Raw genomic sequence first — 11,155 nt, 5'->3', positions numbered from 1 at the left:
TTCCGGTAAACACGGCACTGGGGGCGGGCGTGGCTTGGAGCCACGCTCAAACCCAAGGCACCATGTAACCAGCCGCGAGCGCTGAGAGAGGCAGTGCGGGCACTGCAACCCCACGCTCACGGCGGCCCAGGAAAGCATGGCTGACATTTCGACATCCGCTTCTTCCTAGGTTCGACCCCCTGAGGGAGGGAGCTCTGAGGAATTGCCGGAGTCGGATGGCAGTACGTCACCCCCCGATGCTGCAAGGGACATCTCATCATTGTCACGCACCGTTTCCGAATACGTGGTTGAGGAACAAGACGGTGGGACCGTCTCCTGGGGAACGGTCAGACGAGCAAGACGAGGTGTGAACGGTCCGTGAGCCATTGGCTGGCGGATTNTGGCTGAGTCCTGTGGGAACCACCTGTGATGCAACATCTGAATCGTCAACCGCCCGCAGTGCGGGCAGGACGTATCCACAACGTCTGCCCCAGCGTACTGGAAGCAGACACCGTGTCCGTCCCCCTCCTCAATGAGTGTGTTGCACCCATGAGAACAGTGGGACATGCCACGCTGGAGAAATGAGCTCTTTTAGAGAAAAAACTCAAACACTTCTGGAACTGCCGAGACGCCCAGGGGAAAGTCGCTGCAGGAAGGGACCGTCAGCTGCACCACGTCATAAGATTCCAGCAGTAATTCGGCATAGAGTTTGAAGTCTCGAAGTCGATCAGTGTGAAGGCTCCGAAGAACAAAAGGTGAATGAATGCAGCACGCCGTCTCCCTTTTATACCCGGATATCCGGGGGCGGAGTCCGGCATGCAAATTTCATTCGCCAATTTCATTGGCCTTTTCTAAACTAGTCAGAAGTTCATAGCTTCTCAAGAGCGAACCCCATCTGTCGGCTCGACACAACGTCGAGAGACCGACAGAAAGGGAACACCCCACCATCTGAGAGCTAGAGGAGAACCTGCTTGAAAACATGATCACACTAGCGCGGCAGCACTGTTGTTGTTGTTGTGTGTTTGTAAGGGACAAGTGTAAAACATCCCAGATTGCGGTAATCTCTGAACGTGAGACAGGTGCACACAATTGATCTTTTCACCATCAAAGTCATCACATTTATCTTCCCATGAAATTCTGTCCGTGTCGCAAACGTCGAGAGTCGGCTTGACCTAAAACTCCAGACGAGTCTTGTTAGGTGTGTCAGTTCTCAAAGTCTGACATGAATCACACAGAACGCACTTGGCTTTATTCGTGGAAAGAGAAAAGCTTAAATGCACAATGAAACATTTCATTAACACGTCACGATAGAAAGGTGCTCTTTAGAAGTGAAGCTATCACTGGAATGACAGCTCCATGTCTGTTTATAAAGTGAACACACACGCACACACACACATGTTGGGTTTCCATGTTTTATGGGGACATTCCATAGACACAATGGTTTTTATACTGTACAAACTGTATATCATATTCCCTACCCCTAACCCTAACAATCACACACAACTGTCTGCTCTTTTACATTTTCACAAAAGTTCATTCTGTATGATTTATAAGCTTGTTTCCTCATGGGGACAAAAACATGTCCCCACAAGGACAAGAGTTTTGGATATTGCCATCTTTGTGGGGACATTTTGTCCCCATACCGTAGGGTTTGCCCTTCCCACACACTCACACACACACGCCAGAGGACTTGACAGATATGAGGAGAATATACAGTAGATAGATGTGCAGATATACAGTAACCCTACAAAGATATTCAACTAGGCATGTGCCCGGTTAACCGCGGTTACCACTAAATCCTGCTGAAACCGAGCTGGCTGCGATAATGCAAAATATCGATTACTTTATTGATGCGTCGCTTGTCCGTGAAGCACGGCTCTGGGATCAGTAGGAAATGCTGCTCGATCTAAAAGCAGTGCGAGTTTAAGTCGCTTATAACGTGCATTTAAAAAAGCAACACCCGTCAAACACGATCATTATAAATATACTTTATTATCATAAAAATACCTGAGGAGGATTGAGGATCAGTGATAAAAACATGTCCTTACGCATTTCCTAGAACTACATGTGTTATGGTCTTCTTCTGCAGTGTGTATTTGGAGTTTCTGCACGAGAGCACCCTCTGGCTTTCGGATGCAGCAGCATTTTACCGTACTGCACTCACAAATTGTGCATAAATCACGTGATAGATATTTTCGGTTAACCGGGCATATGTCTATATTCAACATTCATCTGATTGAGTCTTACCTTTGCTGTGATCCGAGTCTGTTTGTGTTTCACAGCATTAAATGACATCACAAGAGAAATAAAAACATCATCATCACAGCTGTTACTGTCTGGCCGTCTCCAGGGGTTCAATGAGGAGAGAGAGAAACACTCACGTTTGGTCAAATTTGGGAAGGTTCAGATGGATTCTGGGTTTGAGTTTTTGTGGGATTCACTTCTTACCTTTAAACGCGGAAAACACGAAACAGACTTGCGCTTGAGAAATAACGTGAACGAGGATGTAAATACGGTTTCAGAAGGACAACAGAAGAAGAATGTACTGTGTGATGTTTTATTAAAGCACCTGTGACGGTGTGCTGGTTAACTCCATCTTCTCCTGAGATTTCTCCTTCGCTAACCGCGCCGCTTCTTTAAATTCCACAAACTTCTCCGCAAACTACAGACAGAGATGCAGAAGACAAACAGGTTTATAAAGCTGACAAAGATCAGGACGAGAAGAGAAATAAGAACGAGTCTCACTTTACTCAGATGAGCCTCAGAGGAGAAGCCCAGGCCGTACACCGTATTCGCTCGACTGTCGGCCCACTGACCAAACTTGTGTGAGGTTTTGGTGAAGGTCATGTTAGGAGTGATGGTGCTGTTGATGATGGCCTGCACAAAACAAAATGTCACAATTACGCACACACCTCGCTGTAATAATGATCACTGATGATCACTAAAGGATTGTGGGAAATGTTCTTCAATTAAACACACTTAAATACAACACACACACGTTTACTTATAAATTAAGTCATTTTTCTGTTGTTTTTAATAAAGATATTTTATAACAATATAACTTTTAACCAAAACACTTTAGGTACTATATTTTAGGGGTTTTGCAATTCCTAAAGTGAGGTTTTGCTAAGATTTGTTTGTTATCACTTTTGGGTACAAATTTGTAGTGAATATAGTTTTGGGTATGTACACACACACACACACACACACACACACACACACACACACACACACAGGCTTTGGTTGACTATCCCCGTGGGGACAGTCCATAGGCGTAATGTTTTTATACTGTACAAACTGTCTGAGGACCACTGACTGATACACACAATGATCTCAGTTTTACTATCCTCATGGGGACATTTGGATGCTACACCAGTAACCCCTAACCCCCCCCCCAAGATGCATTGTACACACACACACACACACACACACACGCGCATTTGGTTGACTATCCCCATGGGGACAGTCCATAGGCGTAATGTTTTTATACTGTACAAACTGTATATTCTATCCCCTATCCCTAACCCTAAAGATCATAGAACACTTTTTGCATTTTTAGATTTGTAAAAAATATTGTTCTGTACAATTTATAAGCTTTTGTGCCCATGAGGACCTCAATTTTGGTCCCCACGGTGACACGAGTCCCCATGTGTTGGTGTGTATTCAGGTTTAGGTCCCCACCGGGATATACAAACATGAACACACACACACAGTGACACACACACACACACATATCTGTGTGTGTGAGAGCATTATGCAACCAAACCCAACCCAGTCAAAAGTAACTATGCAGCCCTCCACAGGGCCTCTGTGCTGTGTATGTGTGTGTTTTTCTGGTAAACCCTGCAGTGTGTGTGTGTGACCAAATGTCCCCACAAATATAGTAATAGCAGTTATTATAGATTTTGTGTGCATTTTTTTGGTCTCCTTGAGAAAAACTGCTTAGAAATCCCAGTAAATGATGTTTATTTAATGTATAAATGCAGAAAGGTTTGTGTGATGGATGGTTTGGTTTAGGGGTAGGGTGATGTTTACAGGATACAAAATGGGTAGTTGACAAATAAACTGCACTTTTGGTATGACAGCAAAAATGAAGAAAAAAACAACAACAGTGAAGATCATCTCTACTATAAACAATAATATAAGACCATATATTAATTACATTTTGTTTTCTAATTTTTTCCTGTAACACCACAGGACACATATATTTCGGTATTTGTCAACTACCCATTTACAGTCTGTACACTTTAAAAATGGTTATGTCTATGCAAAGTCCTCACAATGTATAAAAACAACTTGTGTATATACGGTTTACAACGACACAAATGTGTGTAATGAGATGTGTATAACAACGTAAACATGGTTTACTGGGACACTTCCTGTGTCTTTGCAACCCAAAATGACTTAAAAAACATAACAAATGGTGATTTTTTCCAAAAGTTTTCAGTGATGGTTAGGGTTAGGGAATAGAATATACTGTACAGTATAAAATCATGACGTCTATGGAGAGTCCTCCTAAACCAAATATACAAGTGTGTGTGTATGTGTGTGTGTGTGAGAGAGAGAGAGGTTCAACAGATGTTGTGACCTTTGAGCCGTCCAGACTAATGATGCGGTAGACGTTACGTGTGCTGTCATAGAAATATGACACAGTAACAGCGTGTTTGCTGGTGGGCACCCAGTTCTTTTTGGTGTTGGGGTCGATCTGGAAGACGTGAGCTCTCGTGCTGAAGATCGGCTGCTCTCTGGAGGACACAAGTGAACATTTCATCACAACACTGAAAACATTTTTTTACAACTGCTACAGTAAGAAGTATTTGCAAATTTCAACCTTTGACAACTTTAAAGATGAAATTTATTTATACTAGATGTGAATACACTATGTTCTGATCATGTATACTGTATATCATGCACATTAAATTATATTACATTAAAGATGTCTGCACATTTATTAAGCGAGAAGAACAGTAATGTGTGACACAGAGCGACACCAATGAGTCCTGGATTATCCAAAGGCAGAGGGAGAGAGAGAGAGAGACACACACACACAGAGAGAGAGAGAGAAGACAGAGAGAGAGAGAGAGAGAGAGAGAGAGAGACGAGACATGAAGAGAGAGACCAGACCACAGAGAGAGACAGAGAGACAGAGAGAGAGAGAGAGAGAGAGAGAGAGAGACAGAGAGAGAGAGAGCAGAGAAGAGAGAGAGAGAGAGACAGAGAAGAGAGAGAGAGAGAGAGAGAGAGAGAGAGAGACAGAGAGAGAGAGAGAGAGAGAGAGAGAGAGAGAGAGGAGAGAGAGAGAGAGAGAAGAGAGAGAGAGAAGAGAAGAGACAGAGAGAGAGAAGAAGAGAGAGAGAGAGGAAGAGAAAGGAGAGAGAGAAGAGAAAGAGAGAAGAGAGAGAGAGAACAGAGAGAGAGAGAGAGAGGAGATAAGAGAAGAGAGAGAGAGAGAGAGAGAGAGAGAGAGAGAGAGAGAGAGAGAGAGAGAGAGAGCTTAAGTCCAGGACTGCATATCATTCAGTTTATCTGATGGATGCTCTTCACAGTCATTTATGAAAATCCCAGCATACAAGGCGTGTTTCCCTGTTCCTCCACTGTACAGAACATTTCAACAGTTACACATAATCACTGTCTGACATTTGCATTGAGATAACCCTAAAGCAGCAGAAACACACACACACACACTGATGATGATGTGTTCGCATCAGACCGCTGTCACATCTGTACACACAACATATATTACATCAGTGAATCTACGTCCAGAAATGTGAATGAGCAAACTCACAGAAGTGAAGTGACACCGGACTGCTACACAGTCAATGTAAAAAACAAAAAATCCTTTTCTTCATGTGCAGTTCTCTCATATCAGTCTCAGGGCTCTCCCACTGGTGGCACTGGTGCGACTCACTTTCTCAGTTGGTCGCACCAACTTACAATTTGGTCGCACACTTTTTTATAGTAATCATAATGACCTTGCATAATGACCTCAGTTGATAATTCGTTCTGTTAATTTGTCACTAAGTCTTTTAAAATAGGGTTAGGCTATAGAACGCTTCACATTTGTGCTTTAACACTTGTGTTTTATTTTCTATGCACTTTGCAAAAAGCTGTAATTTTCCCACTGGGCTTCATTTGCCAGACCTTACTTTTAAATAACAACACCGAATGAAGTCAAACACACACTTTAGTTTGGAGACAGAGGGAGTGCACGAGCTCTCTGTTCGCTCTTTCCTGCATTTATCACAAGCGCGTCATTCACCACTCATAAATCACATTAAATGTTTCAAATAAATCTTTGGAAAACATTCGTTTTACGCACTCGCACCAATGCGACCCTGTGAAATTTTACCTCGCACCTTTCGCATTTGTGACTATTTTAGTCGCAGTCTAGAGCCCTATGTCTCCAAACATACCATGGTCTGTCTGAATACTCCATTCTGATTGGCTGGAAAGCAGTTTAATGCACAGGTAGTTCCAGTCCGTTTAATCACAAAATTACTGCGCTGCCTATAGACGGTTTCAAATCGACAACATAAACAAACGTTACTGTGCATGCGCACGTTCCCTTAACTTCTGGTACACATTCACAAGCAATAGAGTGCCTGGAGATTATTTCTGATAACAAGCAAAAAAACAAGAAGAACCGTTACTTGGCTAAACTTCTGTCTCTACAATATTTTGAATTTAGACTGTGAAACCAAGCTCAACCGCTAGATGTCAATGTACAATATGGTTTCTTTAAATGCGCCAAAACTACAGGACACATTCCATAAATTAAATTGTTATATTACTAGACACTCGCCGGACCGATAAACAAACACAGACTGGAAGTTAACTGCAGTCCAGGTGCACGTCCAATGAAACGGTCTATAATGTAATCATATTACGCACACGCACAGATCACGCCAGTGCTCACTGAAACAGCACTGAAAATGTTGTTGACGTTGCCCAGGACTGGAGAGAGTCTGAAGTGTTGAGTTCAAATCTATAGTGTAACACAGAGACTGAGAGTTCTTATGTAACAGAGAACCACACAGAGAAAGAGAAGACGTGTTGTTCTGATCTATAACACCTCTGCAACATCTGCTGTGTCACAGGCCTAACTTCTCAAAAGCACCAATACAGTGGCCCCAACAGTGGACTATGCGCTGTACTTACAGTACTTACAGTGAACAATGTGCTAAACTAACTGTACTTACTGTACTTACAGTGAACTGTGCACTAAACTAACTGTACTTACTGTACTTACAGTGAACAATGAGCTATACTCACTGTACTTACAGTACTTACAGTGAACAATGTGCTAAACTAACTGTACTTACTGTACTTACAGTGAACTGTGCACTAAACTAACTGTACTTACTGTACTTACAGTGAACAATGAGCTATACTCACTGTACTTACTGTACTTACAGTGAACAATGTGCTAAACTAACTGTACTTACTGTACTTACAGTGAACTGTGCACTAAACTAACTGTACTTACTGTACTTACAGTGAACAATGAGCTATACTCACTGTACTTACTGTACTTACAGTGAACAATGTGCTAAACTAACTGTACTTACTGTACTTACAGTGAACTGTGCACTAAACTAACTGTACTTACTGTACTTACAGTGAACAATGAGCTATACTCACTGTACTTACTGTACTTACAGTGAACAATGTGCTAAACTAACTGTACTTACTGTACTTACAGTGAACTGTGCACTAAACTAACTGTACTTACTGTACTTACAGTGAACAATGAGCTATACTCACTGTACTTACTGTACTTACAGTGAACAATGTGCTAAACTAACTGTACTTACTGTACTTACAGTGAACTGTGCACTAAACTAACTGTACTTACTGTACTTACAGTGAACAATGAGCTATACTCACTGTACTTACTGTACTTACAGTGAACAATGTGCTAAACTAACTGTACTTACTGTACTTACAGTGAACTGTGCACTAAACTAACTGTACTTACTGTACTTACAGTGAACAATGAGCTATACTCACTGTACTTACTGTACTTACAGTGAACAATGTGCTAAACTAACTGTACTTACTGTACTTACAGTGAACTGTGCACTAAACTAACTGTACTTACTGTACTTACAGTGAACAATGAGCTATACTCACTGTACTTACTGTACTTACAGTGAACAATGTGCTAAACTAACTGTACTTACTGTACTTACAGTGAACTGTGCACTAAACTAACTGTACTTACTGTACTTACAGTGAACAATGAGCTATACTCACTGTACTTACTGTACTTACAGTGAACAATGTGCTAAACTAACTGTACTTACTGTACTTACAGTGAACTGTGCACTAAACTAACTGTACTTACTGTACTTACAGTGAACAATGAGCTATACTCACTGTACTTACTGTACTTACAGTGAACAATGTGCTAAACTAACTGTACTTACTGTACTTACAGTGAACTGTGCACTAAACTAACTGTACTTACTGTACTTACAGTGAACAATGAGCTATACTCACTGTACTTACTGTACTTACAGTGAACAATGTGCTAAACTAACTGTACTTACTGTACTTACAGTGAACTGTGCACTAAACTAACTGTACTTACTGTACTTACAGTGAACAATGAGCTATACTCACTGTACTTACTGTACTTACAGTGAACAATGTGCTAAACTAACTGTACTTACTGTACTTACAGTGAACTGTGCACTAAACTAACTGTACTTACTGTACTTACAGTGAACAATGAGCTATACTCACTGTACTTACTGTACTTACAGTGAACAATGTGCTAAACTAACTGTACTTACTGTACTTACAGTGAACTGTGCACTAAACTAACTGTACTTACTGTACTTACAGTGAACAATGAGCTATACTCACTGTACTTACTGTACTTACAGTGAACAATGTGCTAAACTAACTGTACTTACTGTACTTACAGTGAACTGTGCACTAAACTAACTGTACTTACTGTACTTACAGTGAACAATGAGCTATACTCACTGTACTTACTGTACTTACAGTGAACAATGTGCTAAACTAACTGTACTTACTGTACTTACAGTGAACTGTGCACTAAACTAACTGTACTTACTGTACTTACAGTGAACAATGAGCTATACTCACTGTACTTACTGTACTTACAGTGAACAATGTGCTAAACTAACTGTACTTACTGTACTTACAGTGAACTGTGCACTAAACTAACTGTACTTACTGTACTTACAGTGAACAATGAGCTATACTCACTGTACTTACTGTACTTACAGTGAACAATGTGCTAAACTAACTGTACTTACTGTACTTACAGTGAACTGTGCACTAAACTAACTGTACTTACTGTACTTACAGTGAACAATGAGCTATACTCACTGTACTTACTGTACTTACAGTGAACAATGTGCTAAACTAACTGTACTTACTGTACTTACAGTGAACTGTGCACTAAACTAACTGTACTTACTGTACTTACAGTGAACAATGAGCTATACTCACTGTACTTACTGTACTTACAGTGAACAATGTGCTAAACTAACTGTACTTACTGTACTTACAGTGAACTGTGCACTAAACTAACTGTACTTACTGTACTTACAGTGAACAATGAGCTATACTCACTGTACTTACTGTACTTACAGTGAACAATGTGCTAAACTAACTGTACTTACTGTACTTACAGTGAACTGTGCACTAAACTAACTGTACTTACTGTACTTACAGTGAACAATGAGCTATACTCACTGTACTTACTGTACTTACAGTGAACAATGTGCTAAACTAACTGTACTTACTGTACTTACAGTGAACTGTGCACTAAACTAACTGTACTTACTGTACTTACAGTGAACAATGAGCTATACTCACTGTACTTACTGTACTTACAGTGAACAATGTGCTAAACTAACTGTACTTACTGTACTTACAGTGAACTGTGCACTAAACTAACTGTACTTACTGTACTTACAGTGAACAATGAGCTATACTCACTGTACTTACTGTACTTACAGTGAACAATGTGCTAAACTAACTGTACTTACTGTACTTACAGTGAACTGTGCACTAAACTAACTGTACTTACTGTACTTACAGTGAACAATGAGCTATACTCACTGTACTTACTGTACTTACAGTGAACAATGTGCTAAACTAACTGTACTTACTGTACTTACAGTGAACTGTGCACTAAACTAACTGTACTTACTGTACTTACAGTGAACAATGAGCTATACTCACTGTACTTACTGTACTTACAGTGAACAATGTGCTAAACTAACTGTACTTACTGTACTTACAGTGAACTGTGCACTAAACTAACTGTACTTACTGTACTTACAGTGAACAATGAGCTATACTCACTGTACTTACTGTACTTACAGTGAACAATGTGCTAAACTAACTGTACTTACTGTACTTACAGTGAACTGTGCACTAAACTAACTGTACTTACTGTACTTACAGTGAACAATGAGCTATACTCACTGTACTTACTGTACTTACAGTGAACAATGTGCTAAACTAACTGTACTTACTGTACTTACAGTGAACTGTGCACTAAACTAACTGTACTTACTGTACTTACAGTGAACAATGAGCTATACTCACTGTACTTACTGTACTTACAGTGAACAATGTGCTAAACTAACTGTACTTACTGTACTTACAGTGAACTGTGCACTAAACTAACTGTACTTACTGTACTTACAGTGAACAATGAGCTATACTCACTGTACTTACAGTACTTACAGTGAACAATGTGCTAAACTAACTGTACTTACTGTACTTACAGTGAACTGTGCACTAAACTAACTGTACTTACTGTACTTACAGTGAACAATGAGCTATACTCACTGTACTTACTGTACTTACAGTGAACAATGTGCTAAACTAACTGTACTTACTGTACTTACAGTGAACTGTGCACTAAACTAACTGTACTTACTGTACTTACAGTGAACAATGAGCTATACTTACTGTACTTACTGTACTTACAGTGAACAATGTGCTAAACTAACTGTACTTACTGTACTTACAGTGAACTGTGCACTAAACTTACTGTACTTACTGTACTTACAGTGAACAATGTGCTAAACTAACTGTACTTACTGTACTTACAGTGAACTGTGCACTAAACTAACTGTACTTACTGTACTTACAGTGAACAATGTGCTATACTAACTGTACTTAC

At 40.4% G+C, this 11,155-nt stretch overlaps 1 protein-coding gene across 2 annotated transcripts in view; it reads right to left on the bottom strand.

The window, feature by feature from the left end:
- Positions 1-386: 386 nt before the first annotated feature.
- Positions 387-11,155, bottom strand: part of LOC130549795 (homer protein homolog 1-like) — a 14,899-nt gene continuing 4,130 nt past the window's right edge. Inside the window, exons 2-6 of one of the 2 annotated variants that reach the window (XM_057327125.1) lie at positions 4,568-4,724; positions 2,725-2,856; positions 2,549-2,641; positions 2,428-2,460; positions 387-2,323 (exon numbers count right to left, since the gene is read on the bottom strand). In XM_057327125.1, coding sequence (XP_057183108.1) covers positions 2,309-2,323; positions 2,428-2,460; positions 2,549-2,641; positions 2,725-2,856; positions 4,568-4,724 — 430 coding nt within the window. In that variant the 3' untranslated portion in view covers positions 387-2,308. Of the gene's footprint in view, positions 2,461-2,548; positions 2,642-2,724; positions 2,857-4,567; positions 4,725-11,155 lie in introns of both variants that reach the window. The other variant, XM_057327124.1, reaches the window with a different exon arrangement.

Source organism: Triplophysa rosa, unplaced genomic scaffold (genome assembly GCF_024868665.1).
Source record: "Triplophysa rosa unplaced genomic scaffold, Trosa_1v2 scaffold176_ERROPOS43732, whole genome shotgun sequence".
In the NCBI taxonomy this organism is placed as follows: domain Eukaryota; kingdom Metazoa; phylum Chordata; class Actinopteri; order Cypriniformes; family Nemacheilidae; genus Triplophysa; species Triplophysa rosa.
The sequence above is the reverse complement of the archived record's forward strand: the minus strand, read 5'-3'. Positions and strand labels throughout refer to the sequence as shown.